General features: G+C 36.7%; 2 protein-coding genes across 5 annotated transcripts in view; both read right to left on the bottom strand.

Moving 5' to 3' along the window:
- The window catches only part of LOC121728769 (cholinephosphotransferase 1), a 33,292-nt gene extending 19,419 nt beyond the window's left edge, over window positions 1–13,873 (bottom strand). For all 4 annotated transcript variants that reach the window (XM_042117039.1, XM_042117036.1, XM_042117038.1 and 1 more), the window contains exons 1-2: window positions 13,538–13,873; window positions 6,023–6,263 (exon numbers count right to left, since the gene is read on the bottom strand). In XM_042117039.1, coding sequence (XP_041972973.1) covers window positions 6,023–6,263; window positions 13,538–13,749 — 453 coding nt within the window. In that variant the 5' untranslated portion in view covers window positions 13,750–13,873. The remainder of the gene's footprint in view (window positions 1–6,022; window positions 6,264–13,537) is intronic.
- Window positions 13,874–14,943: 1,070 nt separating this feature from the next.
- LOC121729027 (acetylcholinesterase-like) lies at window positions 14,944–18,418 on the bottom strand. The gene is made up of 5 exons (XM_042117410.1): window positions 18,308–18,418; window positions 17,343–18,113; window positions 16,831–17,069; window positions 16,119–16,290; window positions 14,944–15,006 (listed from the first exon to the last, which is right to left on the bottom strand). The coding sequence occupies exons 1-5, from the start codon at window positions 18,416–18,418 to the stop codon at window positions 14,944–14,946; spliced, it is 1,356 nt and encodes a 451-aa protein (XP_041973344.1).
- Between the last annotated feature and the right edge of the window lie 5,086 nt (window positions 18,419–23,504).

Genomic DNA, 23,504 nt, shown 5'->3' with positions numbered 1-23,504 from the left:
AATTTCCTCTCGCGTTGACGAACTATAATAGCGCGATAAAAAGTAACCTTTGGACTTAGCTAATTTTTACAAATCACTAAGGTAAATAAAAAAAAAGCGGCCAAATTTCGTTGGTAGTTTTTATAGCAATGTACATCATATATTATTTTTAGACTTATCATGCCCCTACTTTAGAAGTTAGAGGGGGGGGGGGGGGGGGGGGGATACACATTTTACCACTTTGGAAGAGTCTCTCTCGCAAACTACTCAGGTTTTTAAACTATTCATTAAGGTTGTTTTAAAGACTGCCTGTTTTTAAAGTAATAGAACGCCTGATTTGAAAGAAAAACAGGTACGGTAGTTTTTAAAGCAACCTTAATAAATATTGTGTTTTTGTGCTCTGTCCAATGACTAGTGAATGACTAGTACTTTCCAATCACTAGTCATGTTCACCCTAGGTATTAAGTTAAGTAGTGTCTCCGGAGTCCGGGGGCTGTTATCAGGTGGAGTTCCCTGACCTCTGTTGACTCAACATCGTACGATACTTAATCAAACACAATAGTCAGGGATCCCTAGAAAAACATTTTTTTAAATTACTATTAAGCTATTTTTGTGAGTAGCTTCATTTCGATAAGACTAGGGTTAGGTTTAGGTTTAAAGATTCTTTATTATCAACAAAGGCAAGCTGCCACTTATTTGATAACATTAATTACTTAATGTCTAGATACAATTTCATCGTTCGTCGTCGAAAATACAATATAAGTAGGTACAGTTAAATTACTGGTACATAAAGGCATTTGAAACATTTAAATTTTTTTAAAGGTAAAAAATGTGTACGTACCTCACATTTAACAAAATATAGCTAACTGATTACAAAACCTCAGGTTATTATGTTATTACAAAAGGTATAGACAGTAAACTAAATAATTTTAATTTGCGTTAATAATATAACATTTTAAACTTTCGCGTTGCATAATAATTAAAACTTAAGCGTTAAGTCTCGTTAATAATATGTTCGGCTAATTGCTTTTTAAAAACATTCAAAGATTGGGAGTGTTTAATGCGCGAGGGTATGCGGTTGTATAGCTGCGCTCCTTCGACAGTAGGTGTCGACTTGCCGTAATTTGTGCGATGTTTAGGTATGACGAGGTAGCTCGCTCGGCGCGTACGGCGCTCGCTAACTTGTTTATGTTTAGTGAACGAAAGGTTAGTGTGGATATTCCTATTGAGCGTTTTGTGAATAAAAAAGCAAATGTGGTATTTGTATAGTTTTTTAATGTTCATTATTTTAGTTTCGTCGTAGATTTTAGATGTTGGTGTTAATCGGTTATAGTTAAAAAGAGTTTTGATAATTTTATTTTGTAATATTTGTATTTTATCTAATCTAGTTTTAGCGGCCGATCCCCAGATTTCGATGAGATAGGTAAGATGCGGTTTTACTAGGGAATTGTAGATCGTGTAGCGTATATTTTTTGGGATACATCGTACAATATTACGCAGAGATCCTCGAAGTGTTACAAGTTTATTTTTATTTTTTTCTAGATGGGTATTCCAAGTTAGTTGAGCATCAATGGTTAATCCAAGATATTTTTCTGAAGCCTTTTGTTGGAGAGGTATGTTATTAATTGTTAATGGAGGATGTTGTGGGATCCGCTTATTTTTAGCTTTAAATATTACATAACAGGTTTTAGTTATATTAATAGTTAACAGATTATGTTGGAACCAAATGTATATAGAATTTAAGTCACTTTGGGCTTGTGTTATTATGTCATGTATAGATGAACCAAAGTAAAAAAGACATGTATCATCGGCGTAGAGTGTAATGTGACCTTTAAGACCCAGTTCTTGCAAATTATTCACATAAATTAAAAATAGCAAGGGGCCCAAAATTGAGCCTTGGGGGATTCCAAAGGTAACCGGCAGTGCACTACTTTGAGTATTATGGTCAAACTTTACAATCTGGGATCGTCCGGTGAGATAAGACTTGAGTATTTGTAGTGCTTTACCGGTTATTCCTATCGCTTCCAATTTACTTAGGAGAAGGCTGTGGCTTATAGTATCAAATGCCTTTTTTAAATCTATGAATACTCCTAATGCAATATTTTTTTGGTCAATATTATGTTTAATTTTAGTAACCAGATCAATAGTGGCTGTTAATGTATTACTTTTAGGCCTAAATCCATATTGACGATCCGAGATGTAGTTAATTGAGCTTAAGTAATTTACAAGCCTTGTGTATAAAACCTTCTCGAGTATTTTTGACAACGTCGGTAAAACAGAGATAGGTCTGTAGTTACCTGGATCGGTTTTTGGACCAGATTTATGAATGGGGGTGACCTTCGCCGTTTTTAGTGAGTCTGGAAAAGTACCATCTTCTAATAATATGTTTATGCTATCGGTCAACTTCTCCACTATTAGGTGTTTAGTGGATTTGATTATCTTTGTGCTGATTCCATCTAACCCTACGCTGCAGTTAGAATCTAAGCTTTCAATTATATTTAAAATTTCAGTTTTTGTACATGGTTCGAAATTTGAGATATTTTGAACATGGGGCATGGATTGTGGTAACGCTTGTGAATGATTGTCATGAAAGTATTTGGGAATCTCATTTGCTAATTAGCTAGGGTTGCCATCCGTCCGGATTTCCCCGGATTTGTCCTAGTTCCTTTACGATATTAGCGTCCGGGGTGCGTCCGGTCGGGTTTTTGAAAAGTGTCCGGTTGAAATCCGGACACGTTTGCTGAGAGAAATCCAACTTTTTAACCAGGCAGTAATGAGGGATTTTCCTATATTTTTAATTTGATTATCAAACAGTTTCCATTTTAGTAACTAGATGGCGTATGGGTAGACAACTATCGGTAGTACCAGGGAATACCATCAATAATTGCTACAAAACTGGGCAAAAGAATGTAAAACTTGATACATTTCAACTTGAAAAAGACGCAATAATATTCCAATGAATAGGATAATAAAGTTATTATAACAATGTTTTAGCTAAAATTCACGGAAGAAATACCCCTATTTACCGATATTCACACCAAATTTCACAGGAATTATACATTTTGGTTTTGACAACATCTTACCTGCACTTGTGCAAGATAACGGATATTTAACAATTTTACCAATAATGAATATCAAAAACCACAATTTGGGAAAAAATAATAAAAACCACACCAACAATAAAAAGTAGAAGAAGTTTGAAAGTGACATGCCCGCCAAAACTCTTTCAGTTGTCAAGTTTCAGTTTGACAAGTTTTTATTATGTCAGCGTGTTCCTAAACTATTACCAGTGTACTGGCCTAATCGCTTAGGCCAATGATCGCTTAGGTTTAAGATATTATGATTTATGTCATACTTGACAGTACACTGATATTTTTTGGAAACACAACCCATATATTGTAGTCAGTGATGCCAACCTGCAGATAATTTCAGATCGGTGAGGAACCAATAGAAAATCTAGAAGTGTCTATCCTTACGCCTATCCTTAATCCCTCATTAACGAAAGATAAAAACTCGCCAAGCATACACACGGTTTCTAGCACGGACTTGAGTTAGTCAGATATTTACAAATTCTTGTTGGAAAAGCAAAAATTGGCAAGACGTTATCGTAAATACTGTTTATGAGGTGTCCGGGGAAATAACCACATTTCGGCCAAATGTCCGGTAAGTTTGTCGTGCCTGACCGGCGAAGGGAATTTGGGTGATGGCAACCCTAGATAAGACGAATATAACAATTTTATCTGCGAAAAATCTCGAAAGTGGTAGCTAACAGAGATACTTATAATATCATTTATGGGATTTCATACTTTGATTTGATGACCCCAAAATATGGATAGTTGTATTTGTAGGACAATGTTATTCTTAAATCATACATTTATATTAAAACTATTAACCTATCAACATACAAAAAATCTGATGGTTAGGGTTCCGTAGTCAACCAAGTTTTGTTGAATCTTACAATAACTCACAAAAATTAGCTAGATAGTTATCAAAAAAAAATTGTTCTAGGGACCCCTGACTACAAATACTGTAAGCTGCACGTAGAAATTATGTTAAAATAATTAATATATTATTATATTTAAATTAATTACGTCACAATTTGGTAATACAATGTTTTCATGTTTAATAAATTTTCACAAACTGTTCGCTTAGTAGTCAATAGACAGTAGATTTGAGTTTATGGCATGTGCTTTGGACTAATAATATGATAGTTAATACATTATGAGTTTGATAACGAAGTCGAGCTACTCTTATAGTATATTTACTACTACTAGTATATTTAAAACGTAATGCAGATTGCAGAATTTACTGTTGAATTTATTATTATCCTAATTAAGAATACTGGAGGAGGCACTGATTTAAAAAAGGTAAAGCAGCCTTAATTTTTTAGACTTATTTAATTAAAAAGAATACTGTTTAGGGTTCCGTACCCAAAGGGTAAAAACGGGACCTATTACCAAGACTTCGATGTCTATCCGTCTGTCTGTATGTATGTCTCCAGGCTGTAACTCAAGAACGGTAATAGCTAGAGAGTTGAAATTTCTACAGATTATGTATTTCTGTTGCCGCTATAACAACAAACACTAAAAAAAATATATATTTAAGTGGGGCTCCCATACAACAAACGTGTTTTTTTTTACATTTTTTGCTTTTGTCATCATGGCATTGATTGTATTTATCTTATATCTTTAAACAAGCAATTCTTGTATTTGTATATGTTACGCTCAAAGACCGAAAACGTAACATATATATTGTATATATATAATTCGAATCTCGGAATCGGCTCCAACGATTTTCATGAAATTTAGTAGGTATATATAGGCCCCTATCGGGGGCGATAAATCGATCTAGCTAGGAATCATTTTTAGAAAATGTCATTCGTGTTTTATCGAATACCGAGCAAAGCCCGGTCAAATAGCTAGTTCTTTAAAAATTAGTAATAAAATTTTTATTAAATTAATAATTAAGTCTCCCATACAAAAATCAATTTTTTTTACTATTTTTGCTCTATAATGGTACGGAACCCTTCGTGCGCGAGTCCAACTCGCACTTGGCCGATTTTTTAATATAATCTATTTCGATAATATTTATTTTACTCCCACGAATATATAACCAAATCCATAAAAATGGAATATAATTGTTTCAGAAGTAAATTGGATGAGAGCCAACGTCTGCGGGGCCAGTTTGAGTTTGCCAAAGTCAACAATTATACTACAAAACATTCTTACACTCATTACCATTTAAGACATAATATCACTTCAACTAATATCATTTATTCTCCTATATCATTCTCCTAATTTCAATATCATTAGCTTCAATATAATATGTAGAATAATTATTGTCAAACTCAATGAGTTTCTAAAATACTAGAGTAGCAATGTCTTACAAAAGATTCTCAGAAATGCGTAACCACTTTTTTGTTCAAAAGACAATGTCAAGTCATATATTCGTTATGTCATTATGTATGTGAGATATGCCTGCAGGCATCTTCGAAGTGGCAACGCGTTGCTACCGTAAACTTCCAATCTAGTTACGTTAGTAACATAGAATATCATTGGTCAAACTCATGAAAATATTGACACAGATGACATAGCGTGATGATGTCTTTATTGCATTGTTCCCGAAATTTCAAAAATAGGAGAAGCGGGAGGACTAAAAAGCTGCTTCCTCCTTCTCTTCTCAAAAAATCTTAAAAACGATGTATTAGGATGAGTTACAACTTATTATATTATCTATGTAAAAATATATTATCTACTTACATAATAATATAATATGTAAGGTACAGTGAGAGGGTAAATAAATATAAAAAATTAACAAATTGATTCAGAATCTATTTGTAGCTAAGTCTCGAAGGTTAAAGTGCATTTTAATAGTATATGGCTCAAATATAGCATGACCTTAACTTCTATTGATTGAAACATGTAAATTTTACCAGAAGGTATTCAGAATTGCAATGCATAAGAATTTTGTTATTACACTACTCAAGTATTCAATTGGTAAGTTAAATAAAAAAAAATGAGTGATAATAATAAAAGAGACTCACTTGAAAAAACATCCAGGTCGGATATTCGCCAAGCTTCACTGCTATACATGCTCCGAGGGCTATGAACACTGTTGATATGCTGTCACAGCCATGATCAAAGAGTTCACCGAGCGGGGATTGACTACCCGTCCGCCGAGCCTGCTTGCCATCAATGGCATCCAGACTCTGATAAACAAACACACCCAGGGCACACAGGGCGCAGGCCCATCTCGGGGGCTCTTGTCTGGCATCAGGACTATACCTAAAAAAAGTAATCATGTATTTTATAGTCGTTTTTGAAATTGTCATCATATCAAATAAAAACTATGTTTTAACACTAAAAAGACCGGAGCAGTCAAATGACCGCGTTTTTAATTTGCGATATTTTTGTTACCGCTTTGTGAAATTCGTTTTCCTCTCGTGACATTTAATAATTTTCGATTGTTTAAATGGTGATAACGTGTTTTTAATGATTGCTCAATAATTATAAGTTTTAAATAACAACCAACCTAAAAAGACCGCAGCGGTCAATTGACCGCTTGAATAAAATTTCTAAAGACTCTTTCTTTAGAAATTTTATTTTCTTATCTTTATCTTTAGGATTATCTTGCAAGTTTTATTTTTCTTTCATTTTTTTTATTATTATTAAGTTTTGTTTGTGTATTGTATTTGAAATTTATAAAAAAACGCGGCTGAAAGTATCATAGGACAAAAGTGGGATAAATACTTTTATTTACATAAATGGTCTAAAATTTCACCCTGCTTTCGCCCGCTAAAATTAGCTCCCGTTGGAAATTTAACTTAAAGTTAATTTTTCAACAAATTAGACAAATGTTAACGGGAACAAATATAATGACCACCAAAAAATGCACTGATACCTTAAACTTGTTTACCAAAAAAAGATATTTACCACCAAAGAAAGGAAGTCTAAAATTGCAATACTACCAGCTATTTTAGTCACGGCTACACTTTAAATTGTAATCGAACGCCAAATATAGTAAATGATCACCAAGTATTATGATCACCAAATATAGTAAATGATAACCAAATATAGTAAATGATCACCAAATATAGTAAATGATCACCAAATATAGTATATGATCAATTGATCACCAAAGCGAGTAAATCAATGCGATATTTGACAAAAATTGTATTACGTAAGCATATTAACAAAAAAGTATAATAACTCCATATTATGTTATATTCAGCAGTTTGGAACTGAAGAGTTAACAGATGGACACCTACCCTACCCCACTTATACTGAGTCCCGTTATCATTATTATATTATTATTTATTTACGATAGTCAATAAAGTAAAAAAATAGTCAATAAAAAAAATGAACTTGAAAATGAAATAACATTTCATTTTCAAGTTCATTTTTCTTTAATAGGATAGCAAAATGAAAATACTTTGGTTATAATTTTACATGATATGTATGATGTTGGTGATCATTTACTAATTTTGGTGATTGTTTAATACTTTTGATTTAACAATGATTTATTTGGAGTCATTTTGCATAAATAGGATAGCGAGATGTTAAATCTTTGGTGGTCATTTTACATTAAAATGCTAGTATAATGTTGGTGATCAGTAATAATTTTGGTGATCACGCCATTTTAACTTGAACAAAAAGCTAGAAATCCAAGAAATATTGTCAAAATAATAATTATATATTTTTAGGACCCTTATCTCTATATTTCGCCATTCTCAACTTATCGCTTAGACTAATAGCGCTTAGGAAACATTTAATTTTATAAACAAAGAATACTGCTAAGAAATGAAAATTCTGATTATAAATAATTCATGATTAAAATAAACAAAGATAATTATTCTTAAAAATAGCCTGTTTTTTTGTTTAACTCTTCCCTGTTGATAAAGTGTCCAAACCAGGTGTACACATTGTCTCTCCCCTGTACTATGTATTTCCCTTGGTCACTTATAAAACGATGTAAAACCAATAAATTGACTGGCCACTTGGTAAACGTTTTCAACTTAGCAGTTTCCATAAGTAAAAATATATTTAAAAAAAAGCTGTGCCGCCACTTCATACAACGAATCTTATATCTTTAAAAGAGCAATTCTATACATATATATATATAATATATATATATATATATATATATATATATATATATATATATATATGTATGTATGTAGATATATATATATATATATATATATATATATATATATATATATATATATATATATTGTATATAGTATGTAGGGGGTTTCGGTCTCACAATAATTAGTGTGGGATAGATCTAACATCAAGCGCAGTTACTCAACCGAAGGATGGCGGTAAAACCATCAACGATAGGGTCAGTGAAGAAATCCATGGTCATCAATGGGCTGCAGCATTGATGGTTTGATTCATTGGCCCCCTGTCAGATAGCCAATCCGCGTGCTCCGCGTGGCAATTATGAGCAAATGCCTCTTATGAAACGCACCAGAAAAAGATGGCCCCTAGTTCCCGGTAACGGTACTATTCCTGGCCACGGTAGCGGCCATGGTAACGGCACTGCGAGAGGTGCTAAGAATCTCCGGGCTACGGATCGCTACCACCAACTGGACCTGGCGACGTACAACGGACGAACGCTTAGACTCGAAGACCACCTAGTCGAACTGGAGGTAGAATTGGAAAAAATCCGTTGGCACGTATTAGGGTTGTGCAAGGTCCGAAGACCAGGGGAAGACACCATGACTCTGCCATCGGGTCACCTTTTCTACTTCCGAGAGGGAGATCATACATCCTGGGGGGCGTGGGATTCCTGTCAACAAATCTCTCGTTGACAACGTTGTCAAGATCTCGAGTGTGTCGGAGAGGGTAGCGTACCTTGTTTTGAGACTCACCGATAGGTATTCTCTCAAGATAGTACAAGTGTACGCACCAACCTCGACAAATTCGGATGACGAAGTGGAGACCATGTACGAAAACATCTCCAAGGTCTTAAATACCACCCCCTAAGACCCACTTCAATGTTGTCATGGGAGATTTTAACTCCAAAGTAGGAGTACGAGCTAGCGGCGAATCTTGCTTGGGACAGCACGGTGTTGGGATTCGAAACCGCAGGGGGCAAATGCTGGTCAACTTTCTCGAAAAAGAGGGGCTCTTCTTGATGAATTCCTTCTTCAAAAAGAAGCCCCAAAGAAAGTGGACATGGCGAAGCCCTGACTCTGTGGTAAGGAACGAGATAGATTTTATCATTACGGATCGGAAGTATATATTTAGGGATGTCTCTGTGATCAATAGGTTTAATACCGGTAGCGATCACCGACTACTGCGAGGATCCTTGAGTGTATGCTTCAAACTCGAAAGAGCCCATATGCTGAGGTCTACTCTCCGACCCAACTCCCAACAATCCGTCGCTGACACCCAGAAATTTCAGTTACAACTGAGAAATAGGTTCGACGCTCTTAACATCTCGGACGGAAACTTATACGTAGAGATCTTCGCCGCTCGAATACGCTGGAAATCACGGAAGCGATTGAGCGGAATAGAGGGTCTAAAGTTTTCGTAAGGCGCTTCGGGAGGAGTCATCTGACGAAGGTAAAGAATAGCTGTGGCCAATATAACATTTATAAGCTGTGGCCAAATCGTTTCCTCACTTCCGTTCTGTCCGAGATCGAGGATTTCTATAGCCGATTGTATGCTTCACATGCTTCGCAACCTGATCCTCGTGATGACGACCCGCGTGCCAAACTCACCCGGCATCTTTCTGGCCAGCTTCCTGACGTCAGTATAGGCGAAATCGGATTGGCTCTGAAACAACTTAAAGGAGGAAAGGCCCCGGGGAGGGACGGGATTACGATCGAACGTCTCAGAGCGGGAGGCGAACCCGTCTTGAGAGAGCTTCGTAAAGTCTTTAATTTTGTCCTTCAACGGGGAGTTTCCCCCGAAGAATGGCTTAAAAGCGAGGTGGTTCTCTTTTTTAAGAAGGGCGATAACACCCTTCTTAAAAATTATAGACCCATCTCGCTTTTGAGTCACATATATAAGTTGTTTTCTAGGATCATTACGAATCGCCTACCCAATAAACTTGACGAATGCCAGCCACCGGAGCAGGCTGGGTTTCGCAGAGGCTTTAGCACCATAGACCATATTCACACCTTAAGGCAAGTTGTACAAAAGTCACATGAGTACAGGCAGCCATTGTGCCTTGCCTTTGTGGACTATGAGAAGGCTTTTGATTCTGTTGAGACCTGGGCTGTTCTGGAAGCCCTGCAACGATGTCAAGTCGATTGGCGTTACGTCGAAGTTTTGAAAGGTCTATATAATGCCGCGTCTATGTCCGTCCGAGTACAGGGGGCCACAACAAGGCCAATCTATTTGCATCGAGGAGTGAGACAGGGGGATATTATTTCCCCGAAACTGTTCACAAGTTAGATGACGCCTTCAAGACCCTAAACTGGAAAGGACGTGGCATAAACGTTAATGGCAAGTACCTCTCACACCTTCGTTTCGCTGACGATATCGTCATATTGGCAGAATCGTTGGAGGACTTGCAGGAAATGTTGAACGACCTATATGAATCTTCCCGGCGGATCGGTCTCGGGATGAACTTGGACAAGACGAAAGTCATGTTCAACGAACATGTTCTCCCGAGACCGGTTGCAGTTAACGGTGTCTTTCTCGAAGTCGTAACGGAATATGTCTATTTGGGGCACATACTGCAGGTAGGTAGACATAACTTCGAGAGAGAAACCGATAGGAGGATACAGTTGGGTTGGGCAGCATTCAGGCACATTCTCACGTCGCATATTCCGCAGAGCTTGAAGACGAAAGTCTTCGATCAATGCGTGCTTCCCGTTATGACCTACGGGGCGGAAACCTGGCCTTTTACAGCAGGGCTAGCTCGTAAGTTTTCCGTCGCTCAGCGTGCTATGGAACGCGCCGCTATGCTCGGAGTTTCTTTGGCGGATAAGCTTCGAAATGAAACAATTCGTCAAAGAACTAAAGTCACCGACATAGTGCAGAGAATCAGTACGCTGAAGTGGAACTGGGCTGGTCACGCAGCTCGAAGAACAGACGATCGCTGGAGTAAACTTACTCTGGAATGGAGACCAAGGCTGGGAAATCGGGGTGTAAGTCGACCTCCAACTAGGTGGGACGACGATCTCCGCTTAGTTGCAGGCCCATGTTGGATGCGAGTAGCAGGAGATCGATCATCTTGGCGTTCATTGAGAGAGGCCTATGTCCAGCAGTGGACGACTATAGGCTGATATGATGATGATATGATGAGGGGGTTTCGGGGGCGATAAATCGATCTAGCTAGGAATCAGTTTTAGAAAATGTCATTTTCATCGAATACCGAGCAAAGCTCGGTCAAATAGCTAGTTACCTCTTAACTTGGAATGACCCATATTTTTAATTTGCGCTATTTTCAGCCTAGAATGTGTTTTTTACATTTATTCACAAAAAATATATGTTCTCGCTACCACACGGCTTCTGCTCTCTGTCAGATAGATCCTTTTTTTTTTAAATAAAAATGTTGCTATCTTTTTTGGCGTTTTTTTTTTATGTAACTATGTACAGCAGTTATTTTCTAAAATATAATAATAATAAGGAACTTTATTTCGAAATCAAATAATATGCCTTGTGGTATACCTAGGCACTTCTAATTTAATTATGCATGTAACATACATTATTTTTTTTAAATAATTTCCGTTTTAATTATTTTTAAAATGTTATTTCGGTTGGACTGAAGGAAACGGGGCACTATGGAAAAAAGACAAAAAATTTTCGACAAAATTTTAACCTCTTATAACCACCCTTTTTGAATATACCAATCGATAGGGGGCGCCAAGGGGAGCAAAAAAGCTCAGATAAACTTTTCTTAAAAATCAACCCCTGTCGAATGACAGGCCGAAATGTGACCCTTGTTAGTATGGCGAAAATTGATAGATTGGTATAATAAAAAGGGGTGGTCATTGGGGGTTGTATTTTTTCGTCAAAATTCTTTCTCTTAATCAAAATCTGAACTTTTTAATATTATTTTTTTTTAGTTAATACATGTCCTTCATTGATATGAAAACAATTACGTGATAATAAATGAAACAAAATTTTTTTTGACAATATTACTTGGATTTCTAGTTTTTTGTTCAAGTAAAAAAAATATTATAAACAAAGTATTAAATTTTTTTAATTTTTATGACGTGATCTTCTTAAGTATGTTAATATCAAGGGCTCCACGAAGTGAAAAATTTTTACGAAAATTATTTAAGATTTTATTTAAAGTACAATGAGGACGGAAGTTCGAAAAAATTTCGTGAGTTAACATTTGTCTAATTTGTTGAAAAATTAACTTGAAGTTAAATTTCCAACGGGAGCAAACTCTTTGAAGTGTTCGGAATACACTATAAGTTTTTGAAATTTTTAAATTAATATTTAATACCTTTAAAAAAATAATCAGTCAGACGTGCTCGGTTTTGAAGCCGCGCGCGCTACCTAAAAATGCCGCGCGGAGACTTACTTTCAGCGTTAAATTAGAATTATAAATAATAGAGGTAGAATTCCGGGAGTTGGGAGTTTTCTTATGGAAATTTCCTCCTCTTAAAGAATCTCTGTTTTAAACTTCTTAAATGTTAATAGCTTCGGAGTTTTTAATAAATAACGTAATATCTTTTTTTTGGCAACCTAATTTGCTTATAACTTTTGCAATTTTTTGCAAAAGTTATAAGCAAATTAGGTGCTAATACATGCTTCCGATACATTTTTCTAGACGTCTTCCCGAACCTAATGAGCTATTGCACGTATTTTTATGACCCTTATCTCTATATTTCGCCATTCTCAACTTGTCACTTAGACTAATATCCAGACAGTGGAATTTTAAATGACCATTTTTATAACATCTATACATATAAATAAAATTGGAGTGTCTGTTTGTAATATTGAAAGAACCGTTTTTTACTACATGCATATGAATCTTTATACGCTACATACACCAAAACAACATTTTTTAAAATTTTTGTCTGTATGTCTGTCTGTCTGTCGGTTTTTTCCGGCTAATCTCTGAAACGGCTGGAGCTATTTTGCCGGGACTTTTTTTGGTAGATAGCTGATGTAGTTAAAGGTATAACTTAGGCTACTTTTTAACCGACTTCCAAAAAGGAGGAGGTTATATTTTACTTTTTTCATATTCGTTAGCGGACTATCCATCTTTGTTATTATACTTTGTTGACGTGGACGAAGTCGCGGACAACAGCTAGTTATTAATATTATTATTATACAAAACAGTAAAATTATATTATGCACTGTTTTATTTAAATTTAACGCATTGTGTACCTATTGATAGCTACGATATACGCCGATAAAAGAAACAAATCTCATTATATTTTATCAGTTGGTGGCGCGACGCTGCCCGCCAATAGCGATGTTTCGTCCAAGGAATACAAACATGTCAATATCAATCAACTCCAAAACTTTATCTCGGTTTCGAAAGTTTTTCATCACTTTTATACTGAGATGAAAGTGGTTCCGCTAGTTTGCATCGTGACACACTTATAAGAGCACGACTGCGTAAGACGAGCACTTACCATACTAAGATGAGTGTTGTGACAATATTTACTATTAAACCTAATATAGTGATGAGATTCGGAGCTAGCCATAGCGGAGTTTTAGACACTAGCCAGCACCACCAAGGCTGAAGCCATGCATCCAATATACTGGCACTCGTGCAAGAATATTTGTGTTCACTCAGTCTTTTTAATTGCGCCGCACTCAGAATCCTCTCTTTGTGAAACTGCATTGTTATTATTAAGTCATTTACACTGTAATCACTAATCTTATCACTAACACATGTTATAATTTTAATTTTCTAATAAAAACTAACCACCTTTGCTAAAACTTCCAACATGCAAAATTCTAAAATAATAGACAAATGTCAAATTAATCATGAAATGACACTAATCGACATTTGACATTTCAGTTTTTTTTTTTTTTTCATATAAGCACTTCGGCTATAACCATGGCCAGTGTCGAGTATAATATGGCGGGAAAACAATATTCTTTATACAATTTTTTCTATATTATCGTCAGGTCAGTCAGGTCTAAAGTCTAGTCAAAGTCTAAGTATAAAGTCAATACAGTCAAGAAGTCAAGTCGGTCGATTCAGTAAAGTGGTAGGACGCTTTACTGAAACTTTTGATGGAGTTTTGGAGGGAACACAAAAGAGCACGTTTCTGGTTATTACATCACTTTCCCACACTTGTGCACGATAACGAATATTTAATGGTTAATATCCTACCAATATTACACATTAAAAACCCAGATAACACAATTTTAGGAAAATAATATAAAAACACAACATCACTCTTTCACATTTTTCCAAAAACCTATCAGCTGTTTTGTTTTTTTTCCATTTCAGATTTGACAACCAACTGACAAATGTCAATTTTTTTGTTCTTTTAATGGCACTTCGGTTATAAGTATTTACCATGGCCAGTGTCGAGTATAATATTATGGCGGGAAAACAATATTCTATAATAAAAATTTTTTCTATATTGTCAGGTCCATAGACATAATATATACTGAGGTTTATGGTCAGGTCAGTCAGGTCTAAAGTCTAGTCAATGTCTAAGTATAAAGCTAGTATAAAGTCAAGAAGTCAAGTCGGTCGATTCAGTAAAGTGGTATACGCTTTACTGAAACTTTCGAATTTCGATGGAGTTTTGGAGGGAACACTGTGGTGGATTTTAAGGAGTTTTATTATAGCCCGTCAAAAAAGTCACGACATTAATAGAGTCGCCACTTGTTTCCGGTGTGGCCTCTTATGGCCACACTGTATCCTGTCACTATAAAAGATTTTGATACTTTATATTAAATACAGTTTAAAAACACGTTGTAAATATTATGATTTATATATATTATGTAGTTAAGAAAATTTTAAATAATTATGATGTAGTTATATCGTGTGTTTATCCCGTCAACTGTGGACCACGCTCTAGGAGCTCGATGTGAAAAATGCACGCATCTGTGGACCGCGCTCCTGGAGCTCGATTATCACCTTCGTGTATTATTTTAACCACAGTATATCGTAAACTATATCTTTACCGCTCTAACTTGCACAAAGTGTTCTTAATATAACAAAGACGGGCTATAGTCACTTCTAATGGCTCTAAAACACACTTGCGACGATTGCTAGAAGTTTCAAACTTGACCCTTGTCTTAAAATCGCGCGCGTACTGACAAGTTTTGTTTTTTGTAAAGTTTGTAGGGTGAAAAAAATGTATGGAGAAGTGTGTTTTTCTTATTGATTAATGTTAAACAACGTATATTTATATAAATTTAATAAAAATATTATAAATTATTTTTCATTTTTTGTATTAAAAGGACATAAAACTGTTTTTTTTTTGTAATTCCGATTTCAAATTAAAATTAATAAAACTTAACATAGCAAAATTGGATTAATTTATTTTTATTACCTCAGCTTAATTCATACAGATTCCAATGACATAGTTATATTAAGCATCCCCCATGAGGAATTTAGAGTTATTGTCATTTTAACGCGTCACGCGTGAACAGCCAGGAGTAGCCCCACAGATGTGCTTTTTTTTTCAATATGGCCGCCACAGCTGAAGGGTTATACATATTTTACTGTTCCGTAGTTTATGCTTTATATAAGTCCTTACTCTTTGTTATTTACATTATTGTTTTTTTTGTAGGCATGGGCGTACCGAGGGGGGGGGGGGGGGGCAGCTGCCCCCCCCTGCATCATGTTGACGTTCCTACTACATACTTTTATCTATAAAAATTAAAAATTAAGAACGAATTTTTGCCATTTGTTTGCAATACATTATTTTTACAACTAAAAATTATTAATTTTTTATTCTTTATAAACACCTAGCTTATGAAAAATCTGATTTGCCCCCCCGTGGCCCAGAACCTGGGTGATTTGCCCCCCCCTGGCACCAGAACCTGGGTAATTTGCCCCCCCTGGCCCAAAACCTGGGTACGCCCATGTTTGTAGGCAATAATAATAATTATTATTATTATAAAAATAAGTAAATTAATAAAACACGATTAAAAAGCTAACAAATCTACAATTATATTGAACATTAAAATATAATAATATTACCTAATAGAATTACTAAAGTATTGTACAGCACGCCTTCTCACGGGACAAGTATCAAAATACGTATCAAAAAACAGATCCCAGAATGTCATTCTTTGGTGGAAAGGGCGCGATATGGGGGTTAAGTTGGTGCCGATCTGTAGACAGGGCACGGTGTCGCCAGTCAGCGGCGTCCATGACACCGGCAGCAGCGCTGACCTCTCGGGGGTTGGGTTCCTGAAGCATTTAATTTTTTTTTAAAGTAGTCTATGGGCTTTACGTCCATATCTTTTGTATATCGCTTTTTAGAAAACATTAAACTATATAATATATTATAAATTAATAGAAGATACGTAAAAAAACTTGAGAGGTGTCAAGGGACACCCGGATGGAACGAAGAAGGAACGAAGTTATAAAAAATGAAGAATACCGCCAGGTGCCACCCCACACAACTAAAAAAATTCAAACCCGCCATAGAGGAATGGTAGAATTTGAAATTTCCCACCAGTTGACGTCATCGCCACATCAACGCCCTCTTTTACGACCTAAGTTCAAATTAGAAGTATTATGGATCAGGCTGTTGCTGAAGATGAATGATGATTATGAACGATAAAGTGCATCTGAACTTGGCATTGGATTGGATTTCAACTCTTTTTTTAGGTCATAAATTAGCCTAAATGAACTAGGCCCTATTTTAACAGATGATGTTTTGGTGGGATATACACACTAAAAATAAATAGTACTTAATTATAAACTCGAAACAATATGGCATCTTACCCGTATTTAATAAAGTTGGTCCACAGCGTCGTTATTTGGTCAATTTTACTTTGGTCCTCGCTGTTCGGTTCGTCTGGAATGAAATCCATGGTGAATATGTACCCCAGTTCGTCGGAGTGAGTTGCTCCAGCTTGGGAAATATTGTAAAACCTCTTCATTCTGTTTCGACGACCATCATACGAGAACATGTACATGTACACACTCGTGTCTCTGTGTTTCGCGTACTTGCGTAGTTGTCGCTGGACGGGGTACACGATATTAAAATCAGAATGAAAATCCTCGGAATTCGTTCCACCGTAATTCTCGTCATCGAAATAAAAGCGACGAACTGTATCTACCGGGTTGCTGTCATTCTTAAAATTAAACTTTTTGTCAAGATAAAATCGTAAAAGATCAGGCCGATTAAATGCTTGCGTGTAGGCGGACGTATGCAAATTATGGTTTTCGCTATCCGAGTTTTCACTAATCGCTCGCATGAACATGCACTCTCTGTCTGTGAACCCACCCAGTACCTTCAGTCCGTCGACGTTCGACCCCGCCGACAGCTCAGGGTTCTCAGAAATAAACGACTCGACTCTCTCGAATTCGTCTTCGATACACGGTTTCCACTGGTATTTATTTATCGTCGCCCTGATGACGGTCTCAGGGCTAGCACTAGCGAGGAACGATAGCGCGGCATACGTGTCGTTAGTCTCGAAGCCGAGGTCCCTGGCGATGTTTGTCAGTGACATTTTATCAGTGGGTCCAAGAAAACCAGAGTACGTGGCGGTTCCACTCTGCACGATGGCCTGCTGGAACAGCCTGGGTCGCTCGGTCAGTATGTGCATATCCACCGTCATGGCGCCGGAGCTGTGGCCGCCTATGGTGATTCTCTGGGGGTCGCCCCCGAACGCTCGGATGTTATCTCGGACCCATCCGATGGCGTCGCGCTGGTCCCGAAGTCCCTGGTTGCCGGGCACCTCGGGTATGTGCGTACACATGAACCCGTAGGGGCCGAGTCTGTAGTTGAAAGTGACCACTATGACATCGTGACGCACGAGGTACCTCGGTCCGTAGTAGCTCCTGTCGCTTCGACCGCGGGTGAACTGCCCCCCGAACATGAAAATATAAACGGCTCGGTCTCCGGTCCTCGTGTTGGGGACGTACACGTTGAGGGTGAGGCAGTCCAGGCCACCGCCGTACGGGGCGTCGGTACTACCCTGGACTTCCCTGATCTGGGGACATATTTCCGATTCGGAGAACGCTTCAAATACTTTGTCGAATTTTTCGTGAGGAGTTGTTGCCTGAAATGTGTTAAGTGTAAAGTTAGTTCATAGTTGCAAATAGGAATTAATTTGTTTATTATACCTGTTAATACTTCTAAATACAAGTTTAGTACTACTATATAATAATAATTAATAAAGAAATATAGCTGGGCTCACATACACACCTATAGAACCTCCGCCTTTTTGGAAGTCGGTTAAAAATGTATACTCACCCCAAAGGGATTGCTGGCGTTGAGTTTGGCGTACGGTATGCCCAGGAACATGGCGTAGTCCCCGTCGTCGGCCGGCACACCCCGGATCCTGCCCAGAGGTGTGTGGACCATCAGCCTGCTCTCCGCATGGCTTATAAAATATAACAGTATGACCGCATAGACAAGCATTTTAATGTAACTATTTATAACAATTTATTTTTCGTATATCTCAAACTACGATTGCCTTCGGCCGGTCTTCCTACAGAGCTATATATTCCATACTGTCGTTATTCTACTTCCTGTATTTTATTTATTCGAAAAAGCGGTAACTACACACCGGTTTCTACAAAGATACCTAGCTCGTTATTGTAGGGCCCCGGCCAGTTTGATAATGTAGGAATATATTAAGTATAATAGGTTGGGGCAAAAGTTTCTTCGCATTTTATATAAAAATTTGTAAGGTTTTTTTATAAAGTTTATTTACAATTAAGTAAAGTAGGTAAATTATACTTTTATAAAAGTTATCGAACAAAATGGCACCTACATAATATGATGTAGGTGACATTTTGTTCGATTACTTTTTGCCATCTTGTTGGTAGGGATCCATGTAGTGTATGCCATCCCATTGCTATAAAAATTTTAGGGCTTCCGATGAATAAACTGCGACAAGTGGTTTTGGCAGTCCTCTTGAAAAATTTTCCGGATTGAAAACGCTTTAAAAACCAAATTTGCTACTTTTACCGATACTGCAGGTCCACATCACCATTTTTTTTCGCGGCATTTTTATCTTTTATTGCAATAAAATTTTAAATTCTATCGAATTTGCGTGGCGCTTACACACGCGCCGCAGCGACAGCGGCACCGCCACCGCGGCGGCGCCGCTGCATACTCATCCTTGTATTTCCATGGGCCCGTCGACTGCCGTCGGCGGCAGGTGTCGGCGGCGTCGACGGCACCCGATGGCAGCCGTTGGCAGTTTATGACGCTTGCAGGGGCCCACCACGACCTTTCCTAAAACTATCAATTATAATTTTCCAGAACACTTTGTTGTAAGATTACAATAACATTACCGTACTCACTTTTTAAATATAATTTTACTAAGAACAGTAAAAAATGCAAAACATTGTTAAATCCGCTGTTAAATAACATTTTTTTTAAGATCGCTAACTTGACGTTAATGTAATATTGCTTATCAGCTATCAAACTGTGTCGCTTAGTAGAGGTGGTGGTAGCATGGTAGGCCCCCAGTTGTGACGTAGGGGAGGCATGTGTTCCTTGTGGAGAGTTCACTGTGAAAGTAGCAGCGCTGAAAGACCAATTTTTATTTTATTTTGGACGCTTTCCTATGGCCAAGCGCCCAAAAGCGCGCTTCACGAGGTTCCCATACAAAAGTAAAAAAAAAGTTGGTCTTTCAGCGCTGCTACTTTCACAGTGAACTCTCTACAAGGAACACATGCACACCCTTTAGTATTATGACTTAGTTTTGTTACGCTTTGTATTATAATAAGCATTATGCTGTGTGCGTCGCTCGCGCTCGCAAATGCTCAGTCATTCAGTGTTGAACAGTATGGTCGACTATTACGCATGTTCTATGAACATTGAACATGGGCCGCAAATCATTTCCTAGCGGCTCTAGACAAGTGGCAAGCGATTATCATTTAACGTAAACGCTAACGTTAACGCTACAAAATGTATGCGATTTGACATAAGTCATCGCTTCGCTAGCGAATACTAAAGTCAAATTTGTAGCGTTAGCCCCGCTGATTGAAAATTATAACCAGTTAATAAAAAATACCCATATTTTTAAAAGCCGTTTCATAAACTGGTTTAGAGGAACGAAACCTTTGTTAAAATTTTCCGTGGGTAAATTCGTGAAACCGGTTCAAAAAACATACCGGTTTCCAAGCCCTGCTGTTCAGTCATGAGCCATGATTCATGACGCAAAGAGATAATTTCACTCCATGAAAGAATATCATTAGGCTGGATAACAAAGTCGCACTTGTTGCCGGTTCTACCTCGAGCCACGAGCGCTGGATTCGAGGCCGCCAAAGAGTTAAGCATCGGCCAAACCTGCGCGACCAAGCTATTTGGGAGAAATAAAACCGAACATATAATATGACAAAGTTTTATTTTAACAGTTATCTCTAGTTTACACGTTATAACACATATACCCCTTTACTAATAAAGATATTATTAACGGCCATTCCCAATATTTGATCTATCTCTGGTTTTGCCCTACTAGAGATAGAAATAGCTCACAATTGACATAAAATATATGTCTCTAATGTCAATTGTGAGCTATTCCTATTTCTAGCAGGGCAAAACCAGAGATAGATCAAATATTGGGAATGGCCGTTAGACAGCGAATACGCGGTCTGCTTGTCTTCGTCTGGCACCTCAATCTGCGGCCCGCCGGGACTTTGTCCTTTGTTCACGCCCACCGTCAAAATAGTGCAGTCGTAGTGAAAGCCGTGAAATTTTTTCCATCTTAAATCCCTAATTTTGAAAAACTACATTTTTAACCCTTAAAAATTTTAGGTTACGACCCGCGCGCCGCGACGCCATCTAGAGAAAGATGTGTTTGTGGGCCGTATAAAAAAGGTTAGGTTAGTTGGTCTGGCTTATAAGAAAAGACTCGTTACAGATAAAAACTGGGTACCAAAACGCTAAGTAAATAATATCTGTATCAGTAAAAGGGTTAATGTACAATTAAACGATCAGGTGTATCCCTTTTAAGTCTTATTGCCGAATAATATGTCTAAAAGTGGTACACCGGATCTATTACCGCCCGTACAACTCTCTCGAGTACGACACTTTTTCTCTGCTCTACAAATTAATATAAGATACAGAATTATTAAGTATTAAGTAGTAGCAACTAGGTTAGCCTAGTTCACCTTTAATACATTAACATACATTAACCTATAAATAATACATTTTAATATTTAATATAGAAGTATATTATAATTATTATATAATTTGAGTCATATTATACATAATTATCTACTAAACATCCTTTTAAAATATATTTCCTGTTTACGAACCGGAAACGGAAGCGGAACGAAAACAGTAGTAAGGCCAATTCGCCAATTTGGGTTATTAGGGTAGACTGGGTACTGTTGTGCCAGGGAACGGTTGTGACAGTCGTCATAACAGCGAAACTATACGGAATATGGGGACGGGTGCTAAGAGAGAAAGACGCGTCTTGCAAGTCTGAATGCTTCTCTGCTGATAATGTTATCAGGGGCCTTCATTGCTTTTTAAGAGTCAAAAGTAGGTTTTCTTGCTTGATCTATTTCAATGTTTACTATTTTTTGTATGCAAATAGCCTATGTCGTTTATTTTCTTGTTATAAGTTGTTCATTAGTAGTTAACTACAAGTGATTATTTTTTACGTAAATCGTTTAGCTGATTCGTGACGCTTGTTTGATAATTAAAATTCTGTGTTTGGTACGGTTGAGACAAATCTTATGGGTACGGTTTGGACATACATTTGTCCTATAATTTTTCTTAGATGTCTAAAAACGCTTGCAGGAGACCAAACGACTGCAGGATATTATCAGTCAATACGACAATACTTACGAAGAAGTCAAACGTAGGACTTATTTACAGAGAACGGAGAAATTCATAAAATGAATCGGATGTCGTTGTTTTGGTTGATAAATATGTTTAGAAATAGACTATGTTTTGATACGCTAGATGAATTTGTTTAGAATAAGATTATGATGTTTTATGGTACATTTTTATTAAAATAAAAATCGTATAAAACATTTTTTTGTAGATGTCACTACCGACCCCAACCACCGTCACAACCGTCCTTGGGATGTGGTCGGTTGTGACAATTTCCCTCCTTCTTTTAAATTTGATTCCATGACTAATTCATCGTATTTTGGCATGATATATTAGTATTTTTATGTAGACAAATAAATAAACTATGGTTTGTGATAACATTTTCCTAGCTAGGTGTAAAATTAACAAAATTATTTACCTTCAAACCAAAAATGTCACAATCGTACCCAGTCTACCCTACTTAATGCTAATTAGTTTTACAATAATATCATATTCTCTCGTAATAAGTCATGACGGTACAAGAAAGAATGTCGTGTTACGTGTTACGATATGAATTATTCTACAATTAAGTTTAACCCAATTTGGCGCAAGTGGGCATAGCTTCTTGGATTTTTGCATTTTAATGTAGACCTGTGATTCATTACCTAATATTATTAAAGCCGCTTTAATATTACAAAATGAATCACACTCTTAGGGCGTTTGTGCACTACACGGAATTTTACCGTCCGGCGTTCATAACTTTCACGTTTGCCATATAAATAAGGTAGGAAGTCGAGATGCCGCGCCGCGCCGGATGGTAAAATTCCGGGTTACACTAAGGGCGCTTCCACACAACGTGGCTATACTTTGGAAGCGGCATTTCCTCTCGTGTGCCAGTGCCGAAACTACTGACCCTAAATATAATAAAATTGTAAAAACGAAACCAGACAGTAATATATAAATAATAATATTGTAAATTATTGTATAGTTTCTTCATAAATAAAATATATTATGTTACACAGTTTTCAATTTTAAAGCTCTCAAAATATTTCGACGTAGTTCAGTTAACAATTTAAACGTTTTACTCAAAATTATTCTTAATATTTACAAAGTGACTAAACTATAATACGTTAGAAAAGATGACGATAAAACATATTTTAACAAGGCAACTTTTAAGGCACAGATTTTCAGCCATTTGGCTGATAATAATTATTGTCATAAAGATCATGTAAACGATAAAACCCTATAAAATATAGGTCAAATGCAAATATTTTCACTTTTAAATTTACTTACTCTATTTATGATCATACTTAAATATCTACTAATCAATAACAAATGTACAAGATTTAGAATTTCAGAAAAATGTTGAATGTTTTGTGCGCAGAGCGGCTACGAAAAGTGAAGTTTGTGATAATAGTAATAAAATTAGGTACCGACTATACTAAATACCTATACAAGTATTATACATTACACTGTATGTAAAAGGTTTTCAGTCACCAAGTCCCTGATGTCCATTTTCAGTTTTTTTTTTTAATATGACAGTGTGTACTAATGCAATAAGATGTGATATTAACAAACCCCTTTTTATGTGCCGGTACACAAATAACACACGAAACAAAATATAAGCGTGTACTAGCCAGTAGCCGTTAGCTTCGCCACAAATCGTGTTAGC

Source organism: Aricia agestis, chromosome 7, assembly GCF_905147365.1.
Source record: "Aricia agestis chromosome 7, ilAriAges1.1, whole genome shotgun sequence".
Lineage (NCBI taxonomy): Eukaryota > Metazoa > Arthropoda > Insecta > Lepidoptera > Lycaenidae > Aricia > Aricia agestis.
Note: the sequence above shows the minus strand (reverse complement) of the source record. Positions and strands in the feature narration are given on the sequence as shown.

Bases quoted from the DNA above. Each gene is read 5' to 3' on its own strand.
- LOC121729027 (XM_042117410.1), bottom strand. From the start codon at position 18,418: ATGGTCCACACACCTCTGGGCAGGATCCGGGGTGTGCCGGCCGACGAC. The intron at 18,114-18,307 runs GTGAGTATACAT...AACACATTTCAG, and splicing joins ACGCCAGCAATCCCTTTGGG to GCAACAACTCCTCACGAAAA. The intron at 16,291-16,830 runs GTAAGATGCCAT...TAAATGCTTCAG, and splicing joins ACCAACTTTATTAAATACGG to GAACCCAACCCCCGAGAGGT.